The sequence below is a fragment of the Onychostruthus taczanowskii genome, unplaced genomic scaffold (assembly GCF_017590055.1).
Source record: "Onychostruthus taczanowskii isolate IOZ18803 unplaced genomic scaffold, ASM1759005v1 scaffold14, whole genome shotgun sequence".
In the NCBI taxonomy this organism is placed as follows: domain Eukaryota; kingdom Metazoa; phylum Chordata; class Aves; order Passeriformes; family Passeridae; genus Onychostruthus; species Onychostruthus taczanowskii.
In genome coordinates, this window is record NW_024498573.1 from 6,912,932 (window position 1) to 6,928,920 (window position 15,989).

The 15,989-nt window shown below is 41.9% G+C and overlaps 1 protein-coding gene across 6 annotated transcripts in view; it reads left to right on the forward strand.

Annotated features, from left to right (window-relative positions):
• The first annotated feature begins 168 nt into the window (after positions 1-168).
• The window catches only part of RNF130 (ring finger protein 130), a 54,238-nt gene continuing 38,417 nt past the window's right edge, over positions 169-15,989 (forward strand). For 4 of the 6 annotated variants that reach the window (XM_041397537.1, XM_041397538.1, XM_041397542.1 and 1 more), the window contains exons 1-2: positions 169-1,101; positions 11,349-11,543. In XM_041397537.1, the coding sequence (XP_041253471.1) occupies positions 834-1,101; positions 11,349-11,543 (463 nt within the window). In that variant the 5' untranslated portion in view covers positions 169-833. The remainder of the gene's footprint in view (positions 1,102-11,348; positions 11,544-15,989) is intronic. The other 2 variants (XM_041397541.1, XM_041397540.1) reach the window with 2 other exon arrangements.

Genomic DNA, 15,989 nt, shown 5'->3' on the forward strand with positions numbered 1-15,989 from the left:
GGTGTCACTGCAGCCCCCCACGCCCAGCTCCCACCGCCGCCTGGCCCCGCCCATAATGACATCATACATCATGGCCCCGCCCTCCATGCGGGCCCCGCCTCCCGAGGGCGTGGTCGAGGACCAAGCTCCGCCTCTCGCCCTCGTGGCGCGGGGCGGGGCGTGCGGCGCCTGCGCAGAGCGCGGAGCTGCAGTCGAGGCGCGGGCGCGGAGCCGGTGGTGGAGCCGCGGGACGGTGCGGGGGCCCCGCCGCCCTCGGGGCGAACCGGGCATGAAGCGACGGCTGCCGGCTGCGGACGCCGGGCTGGGCACTGAGCTGCGCCGCCTGCCGCACTAAGGCGGCGACGAGCCCCGAGGCGAACCGAGGCGGCGCGGCGGGCCGAGTCCGAGGCGAGCCCCGCGGCTGTTGGCGGGCGCGGCAGCGGCGGCTCCTGCCAGCAGGCTCCCCTGGGCTGGCGAGGGGCTGCGCGGGGAGGGGGCCGCGGCACCGCCCCCGCCTCCTCCCCTCCCCTCGCCGGGCCGGCGCTCCCCCGCGGCGGCGGGCGGGCGGTATGAGCGCGGCGCTCTGAGGGACCGGCGGAGCTCGGCTTCCCCCGAGCAGCCTCCCCTGGGAGCCGCGGCGGCGGATCGGACTCGGCTGGGACCTGCCATGACTCCCCTGGCTCCTCCCATGGCATGAGCCCGAGCTCTCCTCCCCGCTCCGCCCGCTTTTGGTCTCTCTCCGCTCCCGGGCTGTCAGATGGGATAGGACACACCCGGGCGTGCGGGGCTCGACGCTGCCGGGGAGAAGCGGCGGAGGCAACCGGTGACGGCCGTCGGCTCGCCTGGAGTCGAAGATGAGCTGGCGGTGGGCTCGCCAGCACTGGAACGGCGGCTCCTCCGTGCTGCTGCTGCTGCCGCTGCTGCTGTGGCACGGCCGGGTCCGGCCGGCCGGCGCCGACAACGCCAGCCAGGCGTACTACACCGCGCTCATCAACGTGACGGTGCTGAGCCCCGAGCGCGGCGGCCCCACGCTGCTGCGGATCGACCGCGGCCGCTACGGGCAGGACTCTCCGAAGGTGGAGGTCAAGGGGCTGCTCGTGGCTCCCGTCCCTATCAACGGAGGTAACGCTTCCCTCGCTCGCTGCCGGGTGGTTGGTCCTTGCCTGGGCTGGGCAGGCTTTCCTAGAGAGCTCTGACAAACGAGGAGGAAGAGCTTGCCCAGAGGGAAATAAAATAAATCCACGATCTGAGAGTGTTGGCTTGAATAACAGCTCAGCAAAGCATAAAGTGCTTTCCAGCATGGATCCTAGTAGATTGGGTGTATTGAGCGGTGAAGGTGTTATTCCTTAACTAATTACAGAGAGGGTAGCGATAGTTGACAGTGTTTGCTTACAGCATTGCCTTGAATCTCAGAACAGCTGCACAGCCATCTCGCTCTGCATCTGGATAGCTGTGGCAGCTGCATGAAGTCACAGTTTTTCAGTGTGCAGTTCTTAAAAGCACTGTTTAAGGTGCCCATCAAGACTTGGAAGGACTGAAGCTACCAAGCTGTTGCTCTTAGGGCCAGCCCAAATTGTGCTTGCTTGCAGTACTGAACACTGGATAGAATGTCTAAATCAGCTTTCTTTTAATTAAGCGAAGCTGTTGTCCATCAGCTCTTCTTTTGATAAATGTTGGGGTTTATAGAGAACACTAATTGGAGCAGCTGAGAGTATTGTCATGATTTTTGCCTGAAGTGAAACCGGTATCATCAGTAATAGTGATGTAGTTTTAACAGTATCTTATTTCCAAAACCATTCTTGACATTATCTAAACTGCCATCTTTAAGAAATGGACCACTTGATGGAATACAGTGGTCCCAACCTGCCTCCTGGGCAGTAAACATCTGAATAATGTAATAGGTGAAATATTGTAGTCAGTTAAAACTAGAGTCTGAGTGGTGAATACTAAGAGTGTTTTAGAAGAATTGATAGCACAAAACTACTGTATTATTAGGAGCTTTAGAGAATTTGCCAAATCTTAAGATCAGGAAAATGCTTTGATGCTTCTTCAGAACAGATGCATTCTGCTAGGCAGCCTCTGTAAGCTTCTGGTCCGGTTGGATCAGGCTGTGCATCAGCAGGTGCTCTGCAATGGAGCTCTGCAAAATATAACTGGAATATATTAATGGGGTAGATTTTGGGGTGGAAGGATGAGGGAGCAGAAATTGTTGAGGAAGTCTGCTGTAAAATGTTTTTTATTTGTACTTCAAATCCTGTCCATCAGCTAATGTTAAATATGTTGCAGTCGTTCTTCTGCTTCCTGATATTCCTCAAATCCCCACACAACCCCCTTGAAACCAGGAGTCTGTCCTGAAAGTTGTAGGCATGTAAACACTGTTACTGCAGGTAGTATTTTAACAGGTTTTAAACTACTGCCTTTTAAATGCATGTAAGATATCAAAGCACTCTATTTTTTTGAGCTGCATTATTTGTCAGGAAAAACTTTTGATACTAATTTCTTGTTATCTGCTTCTGTAACTTTTTCTGCTTTCTTTTGATATGCCTTCACTAAGGTGCAATTTAAACACTGAGGGAGGCTTTGACAGCATTTTCACAGGCAGCTGATAATTCTCAGAGCTAAATAAAATTACGAATAGTCTATAAACAGTATTTTTATACCTACTTCTAAGTACTGTGATGAATAACTTTCTTGAGAAAGCACTGCAGGAAGTGTGAAAATGTCAGACCTGACAGGGCTTGACATAGTGCAGTTGTTAAAACTTTGTTATCAATTTTGGGGGAAATTCAGTTTTGCCCTTCTGTTTCATAACAGACAGCTTAAAGCAAGCACAACAGCAGTTGTTTTCCTTATTCTTAGATACTCTGAATTGTTCTGTGCAGATTGTTATATACTTACATTTTATTTGAATTTTGCTGATGTGCGTGTGGTTTAAAAATGTTTCATGTAGTAAGAAAGATTGGAATATTTATGCTTTTAGTTAAGCTTTTCTTGAACATCTGCTTTTTTATATTCAGATTTGATAAAAGATGATGCAGTCTTACTGAAAGTAATTGCTTTCATGTTTTTTTAATCAGCCTGTTAATATTGCTGGTGAACTCACTTGCAAAATTTTTTCTAATAGCTCTAAACATGAGTAGCTGCCAGCCACTGATCTTAGAGCAGTAAATGCTGTACCCCAGTTTTCATGTATCCTTAGAAAAAAAAGATTCTACAATTGTTAGCAACTTTATTTGAAGATACCTTGAATTTGAAACTGCTGTGATGTCAAACATTCACCCATTTATGGGCTATCTTTGAAATTTTCACAAATGTGGGTGATCTGTTAGCACCTTGATGGCATGGACTGTTTTAGAGCTGAAGTGTCCTTAATTTCACATTTTTGCATGCTCTGTGAAGAATCATAGAATCACAGAATGGTTTGGTTTGGAAGGGACTTTGAAGATCATAAAGTTCCAATCCCCCTGCCGTGGGCAGGGATGCTTTCCACCAGACCAGGCTGCCCAAAGCCCTGTTCAGCCTGGCCTTGAACAGTTCCAGGAATGGGGCATCTTATCACATCCCTTACTCACTGCCTGCAGGGAAATAAATGAGTTTACTAGTTCAAGATTCAGGGCCAATGATCTGCTGCTGACCACACACAATTTGTAATTTTAAGTCTTCTGTCATGTTTTTTGACTTCTGTTCTTGAATATGCCTATCATTTTATGTACTGCTTTTTGAAGATGCCAGCTCCATGTGGTCATTCATCCTTAAAATCTCAGTGCTGCATGATAGTCGATCACTCCTCCTGTTTCTTCAGCAGGATTTCTTTAATGGAATTCAACCATGTCATGTTAATACATGTATTAAAACTCTTTCTGTGTTCTTTTTATAGAACTTGTGTGAAATTGATAGGGGCTTTCAAAGGCAGTGTTCCCCTGGGAGGGGGGTGGCAGTAACTGGCATGACCGCCTGTGAATGTGACTTGTGAAAGTGCAGCTCCAGTGAGCTCTTGGTCACAGTTGGCTGCTGGCTGTGCATTCAGCAGCTGTGTGGGCATATTTTTCCAAGCACATTAAATGCACGATAGCAGCATGGTTTCTTTGTTAGTCTTGCTTCCGTTCTTCTACTTTGAGTTGCTTTTCTTACCTCCTCTAACTTGTTTATCTCTTGTCATTACTTAATTTCTTATTAGAAGAGTGTTTTAAACCACTTCTGGACATGAATGCTTGCAGATTAAAAAAAAATAAAATAAAAAAGCTCTTCTTGTTGTGCATGAAAGGATAAAAGTGAAATGAGTCTTCACAGCCTGATGCAAATTTTCTGATAGTTTAGTTCAGGTTTATAGTATTCCTTCATTGAGGTTCCAGAATACTTCTCAGTCCCTTACTCTGTTATTTGTGACTTTGTGCAACCAGACATTTTCACAGAATCATAGAGTGGTTTGGGTTGGAAAGGACCTTAAAGATTGTCTAGTTCCAAGCTCCCTGCCTTGGGAAGGGACACCCTCCTAGACCAGGTTGGTCAAAGCCTCATCCAACCTGGCCTTGAACACTTCCAGGTAATTTCAGCCCAGTCCTCTCACAGCAGTGCCTGGGTGCTCCTGGATGTCTGTACATGCACCATGAGAGTGTTCAGCCCTGTGCCACTCCAGTGACCTGTGCTTTTACTCTTTGGTGTTGGGTGCCTGACACCAGTTGTGGTGCACACCTTTAGGTGTCAGGCATATTCTGCTTGCCATGGCAAACCAAGCTAGAAGCCACTAAATACTCACTTAATGGTTTGTCAACTTGATTTTTTTAAGATTTTCTAAGCCTTCTGATGTTTGCATTCTTGTAGCAAACTTTCTCACACACTTTCTGTAAACAACTTATTGTTTTACATTCTTTTATGGAAGAGGAGAAACTTGATAGACTGTTAGTTTGTCCAGTATCATTGGAGAGGTGGCACTTTCACCCTCCAATCCACTGTCACCTTTAGAAATCTATAAATGTTAGAGTCAGAAAATAAGCTTCCCTTCTTTTTCCTACCTTGAGAACAACAACGTGTCTGCATCGTGTTATCTCGTATCCTATAGTAACAATGGTTCTTGGTGGAAACTGCAGTGCTTTGTGGCTTAGTTCCATCAAAAACATTATCCATGGGGAACAGGACTCTTTGTGGTTGTTGAATCTGGGTTATTGCTTTTGGTTTCCAATGTGAGGACTGGAAATTCAGTCTTGTGTGCTCTGAAGAGTCTCCTTGCAGGACTTGCTGGGAGGTAAAGTTTTGTGCACCTTGGCTGGCTTGGGAAGCAGGCAGGATGACCAGGACTGGCAATGGAGCTGATAGGAAGAGAAATAGCAGCACAGTCAAACTTGAAATGTTAAAATTCACTGAGCCACTAGGTCAGGAATGAGCAGGTGAGGAGGAGTGGAAAGGGATGGAATCTAAAGGGCTTGTAGGGAGGTGGTGGTTGTAAAAAAGCTGCTTTGGAGAAAGAGCTCATAGAAAGGAGAGCTCTCCCAAAGGGATATAAGGGTTGGGGCTTGGCAAGGAGACTGCGAATGTGAGGAAAAACATATGTTAGAAAAAGGTGAAAGTGTGGAAGAAACAATATTGGCTCAGTGTTAGGAAGGAGGTGTATCTTGTGCATAGTGCTGTAACTACAGCATTCTGTAGCATCTGGCACTTCATAAACATGTTGTGTGAACAAGTTTTAGCTGCAGAAGGTTTGAAATGCCAGTTTCCTGGTAACTGCAGAGCTTTAGGCAGCATTCAGACAGAAATTCTGGCCCAGAATCCACACCAGTAAGGCTTAAAAAAATGCAACAAGCAAATATATCAGTAGAATAGGGGAAGAAGGATCTTGTGTCATGCTTTTGTCCTTCATCATTGATCTTTGTATTCAGCTTAATTAGTAGTCATTAATTGATAGCAAAAGTGGAGGTTATATATTGGAGCATATAGCCATAATTGTAGAATACTTACTGAGCTAACAAGATTAAATCTGAACTATTATAGGACTCTTCTAAGCTTCAATGATTTTCTTTTGTTTAACTTCCTCCCTGAAACCAGATTACCTCTTGTTCAAAGAGTTTCTTTTCATGCTAAAGCCAGCTTTAGTCAAAGCAATTACCTGAAAGAGCTGTTGAAAAGAAAATGTTGCTGTACATAACTCATTGATTCATTGGCACCACCTTATAAAGTAGAAGTTATGACTTGCATGAATAAGGGCTGTATTGATAGCAGCACCAGTAGTAATGGAAAGAAAACATGTCCTTTGCATGTAGTAAGCCCTAATGGGATATAAAATAACTAGTACCATTCCTTGAAATAATCCATCAGCACTGCTGAGTTGCCTCTGTGAATTTCCCAGCTAAATTTTTTTTCTGGAAGTTTCATCACAGGATTATAATGAATGTGTTGCACAAAACTGTCTTGTTTTACCAGTCAGGTGTTCTACATAGCACCTACCTGGGCAGCAGAGCTGTGGGGAGGGAATGCTTTGGGGTGCAGCATGCATGGCACTGCACCTTCCTGTGTTCCTCTGTGGTTTCTTTACCAACAAACCTCTTGATCTGCTGTCCCTCAAAATACTAGTGGTGTCTCTCCAGCTATTGTATTACAGTGATTGAAGGTCAGACTTGAAAATGATTTCTGTATGTGTAGCTGAGACAGACCAGCTCTGGCAACTGGTGCTGGATTTACAGAGTACAGTATTAGCTAAGATGAAATCAATAGCAAGATATCTGACCTTTAGAGGAAAAAAAAGAGAGAAAAGCCCTGCATAGAATAAAATGGTTAATGCCTAGAGAGTGGGATATTTCTGTGAAAAGGGGATAAAGTCTGATAACAGCCAGTGCAGCAACCTTGGCTGAAGGGGCAAGAGCAGCAGGAACACAGTGTGAGAAAGAGCAAACCCAGGCACAGTTCAGAACTAGGGACAGTCTGCATTCAGACAGGTGTGCACTTGTGACAAAGCTGCTGGGAGCTGCCCTTTTTGTTTCATTTTTGCTCCACAAAATGGCTCCTCTTCTTATAGGAAGAAGGCTAAAACATGGTCAAGCAATTGGAAAAGAAGATAAGGTTCTGTGAAGGAAGGTACTGTTGCTGTGCTGATTTGAGCTTGCCACTACAGCTTCAGTAGTTGAGGAACCTTGGTTGGATCTGTTGCATTATTAACTATTTTTTTCCCCATGAATCCCTAAAATGCTGTCACAAACCTTATTTCTGTAGTAGAAAGGGGTCTTGAGTTATAAAAAATTCTCAAAGAGAAAGAGTTACACAAATTGAGGAGCCGTGTGTGTTCTGCAAAAGGAAACTGAAGCTCTCCTAAAGCAGAAAACAAACATGAGCCTAATGGTAGTACTTAAATCATAGCTGATTCTTACACAAATTGAACAGCCGTGTGTGTTCTGCAAAAGGAATCTGAAGCTCTCCTAAAGCAGAAAACAAACATGAGCCTAATGGTAGGTACTTAAATCATAGCTGATTCTTCTGTAAAGAGGCTCTTCTGTGGTGTTAGGACTTAGGGTAGGAAGGGAGATATTTACAACAACATTGTACATAGCTCTTTAGCCCAGCAGGCTGCCACTTCTAAACCAGAAAACTGGGGTTTTTGCCAACACATGATGCATAGATAAACACAGAGACAGGCAGGGTCTTATATTTCAAATAAGCCAGAAGAGTAGTGCACCTATAGGGAATATATGCTTATATCTTCTGAACTTCATTGAGTGGCCTCTGATCATATCTTTCTCTGTGCAAGTGATTTGTTTTAGAATAATTTAATATGAAGTTGCTTTTCATTCTTTCAAGTACCATCAGTTTTGGACCTCTCACTACAAGAAAGACATTGAGATAGTGGAACATGTCCAGAGAAGGACAAAGGAGCTGGGGAAGGGGCTGAAGCACAGGTCTGATGAGGAGAGGCTGAGGGAGATGCAGAAAAGGAGGCTCAGGGAGGATCTTCTTGCTGTCTAAGGCTTCCTGACAGGAGCGTGGAGCCAGGTGTGTTCAGCCTCTTCTCCCAGGTGTAGCAAGTGGCACAGTGAGAGGAAAGCTGCCTCAAGCTGTGCCTGGAGGAAGTTAGATTCAATATTAGGAAAAATTTCATCACTAAAAGGATTGTCAAGCACTGAACCAGACTGCCCAGGGCAGTGGTGGAGTCACCATACCTGGAGGGATTTAAAAGACTTGTAGATGTGGTACTCAGGAACATGGTTTAGTGGTGAACACAGCAGTGCCAGATTACTGGTTGGACTCAATGATCTTAGAGGTCTTTTCCAACCCAAACAATTCTGTGATCATCCAGATAATGCTTGCAACCCGTGTTTGTTGTTGATTCTAGTTGAACTTTGGATAGGAGATCATAGATAGCAGGGTAGTGGAGAGTGTCAGAGGTGATTCTGGCTGACCCTGTTCACGTGTGTCCCCTTCAGTGCCCACTGATATCCCTGACACCTGAGCTGTACAGATGTTTCATTGTAAACATCTCACTATTCTAGAAGGGGGACTGTGATTTTAAGACTAACTCACTTTTCAGAATATCTTCAGTCTGTTGAAAAAACAAGCAGAACACGCCACATTTTTCACTATTGTTTCTGAATTTTATTTAGTTAAAAGTGAAAAGATTACTTAACATTTGTGTGGTGTAATAGAATGCTAATGCAAAGAAAAGTGGGTTGTTACTTTTTGTTAAATCTCAGGTGACTTGCAAACAGTTCAGATTGATCTAAACCAACCAGATTTTTCTCAATGTTTTTGTATTACCTAAATAGTACTGAGCTAATGTTGTCAGCTGTTAAATTTTCATCAGGATATACTGAATACACCTCGTCAGGAATAACACGCTGTAAGCATTTGAGTGGTGTTTGTTGGTCTATATCTGGAAAGCTTTAATCTCTTAATATCTTGTTTCCTAATTCTTTTGCTTTATCCAGTAACATTTCTTAGCTCTGTCCACAGCTGAGAGAGACTTTGATCTCTACTGTGGTAGAAAATTTTGTACTACTTTTCCCACCGATGCAGTTTCTGTTATCTCTTACTGCTTTCTCTGTTGCTTTTTAAGCTAAAAATTTTCAAGCATACAAATTTCAAGGTGCCTGCATAATTTGGAGAATGCTTCTTCCTCATTCAAGATGCTCTTTGTTGCTTTTATGGTTTTTCACTGTAATAACCCATTACCTTCTTCTTGTGGTCATTTTTGTTTTCACTTCATATTTTAGTTGTGATCATGATTGTACTGAAGGAAACAGTACATAATCTGTAGGATTACTGTTTTTTAATAATCCCATATATTTTAGGTAAATTTATGTTGGTCAGAGTGTCTACTTTCAGAATTATTTTTGGCTGTTTGAGGGGATTCTATGGAATTGTAGCCATTTAGAAAATGGTATTTTCCAACAGATGTGTCATACCTGAGATTCTTGAATATGATTTCATGGGAGAAGGATGGGAGTTTTTGCTTTCAAGGCTTGAGAAACTTCCTATGACAGTGTACTAGTGCTTTCCCCCTTCCTTGTTTTTGAGTGAAAATGTTCAGAGCAGAGGGGAATTGTGCATTAAACAGCTTTTGTCTTAAGAGAGGGCAAAAACACGTGCCGTGTTGTAATTCTTGGATGTTTTCAAAAAGGACTGTAATTCCTTTAAAAAATACATATAATTTTCAAGTTTAAGATTACAAAGACGAGCTGCAAAAGAGCAGTGGGCATGAACATGCTCTTCTGTGATTGTTGGTGTTTGTGATGGCCATCACCAGTGCTGCAAAACACGTGTGGATCAGTGCTAGCTAGCAATTTCCACAAGGAGTCGAGTAATGATGTCAGGGTAATGGAAGAAAATACTATAAAACTTGGCTTCAGGCATCTGTATTTCAGATTTTCCCTGATGCCTGTATGAAACAAAAATACAGCAAATAGCCCTCCATGTCTGAGATGTCTAATACAGGCTTGAAAAACAATTGTGAAAAGGATGTGCTGGTATCTGGCTCCCCACCCTCCTTCCACGGGAACAGGGAGAGGCACTTCTTGTCCAAATTAAGAGATGCAATGACTTCCTGTATGTCTGCCACAGTATAGATTCATCTGAACTAGCCTTCTTTAGCAAGCAGATTTTCTTTGTTTCAGAAAACATCTTTAGCTCTTTGAATCTCCTTTGTTACAGATTTTAACCTCAGCTATGTTAAACTGAGAGTGTTTGAAAAGACCTTTTGTTTCCAGCTAATACATTAAACTGGTTATTTTTGGTGGTAGATTTTTTTGCTGAAATTTCATAGTTGTGCTGAACTCATTTCTTGAAAAGGAAAAAAAATTATGGGAGACGTCATTTGATTTGCTCTTACATTGCAGAACTGTAATGTTTTCTGAGCTATTATGCAAATAGATTGGGTTTTATGTCTTGAAAAAATCAAGTTGTTTATCCCAACTATTTTTAGTAGCCAGAGATTATTATACTCTTGGCATTCAAAAGGATAAATATATTTGCATTATAAACTGTTGTTGGCTCTAAATTAAAATCCTTTAATGATATGACCAGTGTATCAGACTAAACTGTGCTTCCAGTTGTGCAAACAGATCTGCCTTTCATCGGTTTCAGCTGGTGGGAAGTTCCTTCTGCCTTGGGTTTTGTGCCTTCTGTACACAGCTCCGTGGCTTTGGCTTGTTCCAGGATATGTTACACCATCAGAAGGGACAAAAGAGCTTTGCACACTCTTGAATTCAGACATCTGGCATTTGCCATTTCTGTTACTCTTCCTTTATACCATCTATACCTAACGAGTGCATTGTGTTTGCAAACCCATTTGTTTCTCTATGAATTCGAATACATTTCCTTGTAGACAAAATGTGCATATGTAAAATGCTGATGTTGGCTGCTGGGGTTTTACAAGATCAGCTTTTAATGTTGTCCTTTTTTACAGTAGCCTGCACATGGCAGATAACACTGAAATCTTGTTTTCACAACCTGCTTTGTTTAGTTGTACTTCCCACTGCAGTGATATTTGTGGCCGCATTAGGAAGAAAAAAAAAGACTTGTACTCCCCAGAATGACTGATAAACAGCTGTTTTGTAAATGCCTGTAGCAGATGAACCATATTCTAATGTTTTTTGGCCTCTAGGCAGGTATTGATTTGAATGTGAATTCATTATTCTAGCTGCACTGGAGTTAAAAATAGCTTGTGTTAGTGAGCCTAATTCTTGGGCATGTAGTCACAGCTTTCAATGCGTGAGACTTCTTTTTTTTTAAATCTTATTTTCATAAGAATATGGTTATCTTTAGACTTTCTTCACAAGAGAATAGTGGCTTCCCAGTGCATAGCATTAAAGTACTTCAGCAACTTTTTTTTTTTTCTTTGTTTTGCCTGTTAAAAGAAATTGGCGTCAGTGTAACTTTGTTTCTCATTTCAGTTGCAGATCGTCTGGGCTGTGACCCTCGAACACGTTTCCAGGTCCCACCAAACACCAAGCAGTGGATTGCTTTACTACAGAGAGGAAATTGTACATTTAAAGAGAAAATCCTGCGAGCAGCTTCACATAATGCCACAGCTGTGGTCATTTACAACAATGTATCCAGTGAAGAACCTGTCACAATGACTCATCAAGGTAAGTAAAATCTAATCTCCTTCACTATAATGCTTTTGCCATATAAACTGTTCCTAAAGAGCCCTTGGCATTGGACAGATGGTATTGGCAGTAGCCATTCACTAATGATATTTGTAAATATGCAATATAATGAAATAAGCCAATAATCCTGCAAAGTTCTTTAGCGTACATTTATCCAATGAGGAACACTTTCCTCTGCAGTGGGGGTGTGGGTGTGTTGGAGTGAGGAAATGCCTGTAAGATCTGAGGAGCAATCTTTCAAACCTTTCTGCAGAAGAGAAGCTAACATACAGCTATAATGGAAGATCTAGAATTTTACAAAGCATCTGAACCTGAAGAATTCTGTAGCAGCATGTCTTCAACTCATTGTTCTGGTGGGGACCTTCAAATGTTAACAGTTGTATTTTGGGATCTGAGCTTTCCTGCTTTTTTAATGACAGTTTACTCTTTCTACAGTATAAGTCTGAGTGCCATACAGGAATCAACAGGGATTCCAAAACCAGTGATTTGAAGGGTAGCTGCCTCTGTAAATTGGCTAAAATAATGCTGGAAGTCTGTTTTTTCTAGAGAGTTCTCTTCTTTTACAGATGCCTATCTGTAAAATTGTACTGTTCTTTGTGACTTACTTTTGTTGCTGGAAGCCTCATATGTAAACATTTTCCTTGTTTAAAAATTATTTTTGCAATTCTGACAACTACCTTTTTCATTTTCCAGAAGATTTTCTACTGTTGGAACTATGTAGCTTAATCAGAAAAGGCATATCTCTGTATTTGGTGGTGGTACTGCTGGCTGGGTTTTTTTGGTTTTTTTTTTTTTTTTTTTTTTTTTTTTTTTTTTTTTAGGATATTTTCAGTCTCTTTTAGCATAGGGGGTTGCTTGGAAACTAGAATTTCTTAATTATTGCTCTGCATATTGTCACACAACTAGAATTGAATTACTTGACTAAAGAAATGCTATGGTTGTTTCTTTCTTTTTTTGAACAAGGAAAATGTTAGAGGGGTTTGATCTTCCCAACTCTCTATACCACAGGAATTTTGCAGGAGGGTTTTGACCTCCATGTAGCAATTCAAAGCCTGTTGACGATTTTTATCTCAGGTACCTTCCTTAGACATTTTTTCTAAGCAATCTGCAGGTGAAAAGTCCCATATTCTAAGGAAACATTTTTTGCCACCTTCCCTTTTTTTAATATTCCCCATTTCTCTCTCTGCTGTTGTAGTGCAGTCTTAAACATTCAGCTCTAGACTCTTTGAACTACCTCTAAGAATATTTATACAAATATGCTCTATTTAGCAATGATTGTAGTTTTCCTGTGGTCTGGAATACCTCAGTGTGGCAGGAAAAAGGCTACTACTACTAATAAAGATTTAGCATTGTTGGCTCTATTACAATGTTAAATAATATAATGAGTTTGATTATAATTTTATTACCCTTTCTCATAATGCTGTGTAGATTGGCAGTTCCTTTACAGTAGTAAGATGGGGTCTGTCATTTATTAGGAAATCCTTGTTCACTCCCTGTTTCAGCTCAGAAAACCAGTGTGTTGCCTTTGAAACTTTATCAATAGGCCCAGTAGTTCTGGTTGGTTGAAATGCCATCTAAGATGTAAAATTTGAGAACTGCTGTGAGTAAAAGAGTGTCTTGTAAGGTAGCCAGGCAGCTGTTTGGGTAGTTGATATTTGGGAAAAAGACCAATACTGTCTTCCGCATGTTGAATTCCAAATATTTACTCTTTCTTATGGTAAAAAAAATGCAGTTGCTGGAGATTATGCATATTTTAGCTTGTGTATTTGAAATACTGGGGTTTAGGTGCATGTGCTCAGTATATTCTGGAATCTGCCCTGGTTTGGGCTGAAGGCTCTATCTCAAAATTAATGTCACACTTGAAGTGTTCAAAACTACCTGACAGGCTAAAAGTAATTTTTTAGAACTGAAGTAGCACCTGTAATGAAGAGAAATGTTGCTCCACGGCCATTGTTTTGATTGTGTTATGGACATGTGGGGGCTTTCCTCAGCAATCCCTTTACAGAGCTTCCTGCAAATAACTTCCTGGTGGGCTGATGGAGGAACTGTAATTGTGTGTAACTGAGATGTAGACTAGTCCTGTGGTGTTAGCCTTAGCACAGGGAGGGTTTGGAATCCAGCATTCCCCTTCTTGAGAGTTATTCCAGGGAGGAGACAGATTCCTGAACCTGTGCTTACGGGATGAGTCTTTTCTAACACTGTGTAAAGCAGATTTGCACACATTCAAGCTATTCCCTGGTCTTCCTTTTCCTGCCTTTTCAACTATAGCACTGCTTGTGTGCTTTTTCGGTGGTGAACAGTCATCTCAGAGGTCTCTTCCAACCTAATTGATTCTGTGTGATCAGCTAATTAGATATTCCAGTGCACTGCATCACTTCTCTTTAGTATTTTCTGTCCCTAAAGGTTGGGAGGAACTGACCCTGTGTATTTGAGAGCTGTTCTGCACTGATTAAGTTAATGTGTTGGGGCTGATAGCAGGTGAGGAGGTGAGCCACCAAGCTGGCTCATATGATGTCTATTGCTGTGCAGTATTCCTCTTTTCTTTAAAAATACAGTCTTCACAAAACAATTTGGCAGCTGTGTTGATGACCAAGTTAATGACTCTATATTTTCTTTCCAAGACCAAAGAGAAAGTAGACCTTGTGTTATTTTATATTACTGTAATATAATCTTTGTACTGCTGCATATTAAGCCTTAGAAATATTCTGTCTTTCTGGTGAAGTGGAGAGGAAAGCAGCAACTGCTTATAATGCACACTGAGCTGCAAGCTTTCCTGCTTGGATATTTGCATGAATTCCAATCACCCGCTTAGACAGTGTCTGTGGTAAAATAAATAACACATTACACAGATTTTTATATGTTGCCCACCTGCAGAGAGGTGATTTCCTGTGAAAAGAGCTTAGGAAGCACTTTTCACCTGTAGGATTAATATTTTATCCAAGCTATTTTATGCTTGAATACACAGTTGAAAATTTTATTCTTATGGAAATTTGTTCATACTCAAAATGTTACTTAGCAGAATGGCAATTCCTTCTGGTGGCTGGATAACAACTGTCACTCTGGAATCAGTCTGTCATCACTGTGTCAAATGAACAGTTTCTGCTGCTAATAGCAGAATTTGCTTTCTCTTGTGTCATAGTCCACCAAGTCTCTCCCCTTTAATTTTCATCTTTGAGTTTTAAAGTAAGTAATGACCTTCAGTAATTGCTTCACTTTTTTTTTTAATACCTGTACTTCTGTTGGTGTTATTTGCAATATTATTTTCTTTTTTTTTGTTCATGTCCTTGTGTATGTCAGTGTATACTTATTTTGCACAATCCTGCAGATGTCTTCTATCAACCTAAGCAAAGGACACCCTTCCCAGCATAGGTTATGCTAGACTATGATGTCACTGGCAGGAAGGCAGTTTTATGAGTGGTTTTGTTTGCTGCTTCTGTTAAAGCAAAACTGATACTGTCTAATGTAAAAAAGAGCCTGTGTGGTGAAGAGAATATGTAGTAGCTGTCTCCTTATAAGCAGTTATGGGAAAAGGAAGAAAATTCAGGTTAAATAACATTTTGATTTTCATAGTTTGGTTGTGTGTGGTGGAGACAATCCTGTTAAGTACAAAGTAGTTAAATCTGGGGAGGTTGGAACTGGGTGATTTTTAAGGTCCCTTCTGAGCACTTCTATGATTTTATGATGCTGAATTTCTGTCTTAAAGTCTAGACTTTTATTTTGATTTATAGCGAAGAATATATGCCAAACAAGCCTCTAAAGTTCAAATTTCATACCTCTAAAGTTCAAATTTCATACTAAGAATTTTTGGAAAAAATACAGACAGAAAAAAGAGAAACACATATAAAAGACAGTGTCAAAATGAAGTTGCTGGATTCCAGTAACCATGGTTTATCAGCTCCTAAAAATTTCCAGAAATACCTAAACAGCTTTACCTGATACAGGAAAATCTTTTAAGGTCTTTTGAAGCAAGATGCAGACGTATCATCAAGATCAGTCTTCATTGCTCCTCTAAAGAAACACCTCACTAATTTCCTGGAGGAAGGTGTTTCTGTTCCATGATGTGCGCAGGTGACATTCCCCTGCCATGGCACCGTGCAAGAGCTGTCCAGCACGGGCTCCCAGAAACGGGTTCCTTCCAAGGGAAGGATTTTTCATGGGCTTCTGTTTGCTTAAAAAGCACACTGGCGTGGGAAGCAAGGGCTGTGCTTGCTTTGAACTGTGCTAAATGTGCCTGTATGTTCTGTGGATTGTTTTAGGTCAGTGGGTCAGAGGCAGGAGGGCCAGGAAGCAATTTGAAGTTGTTGCCACCTAATGGCTGTTCCACGTTCTTGCCCTCATTCTCAGTGGGTACAATGGAGATGGCAGTGGAGGTGCCACTGTCCTCTGTTGTGGCACTGATCCCTGAGCAGCTCATCTCTTAACTCC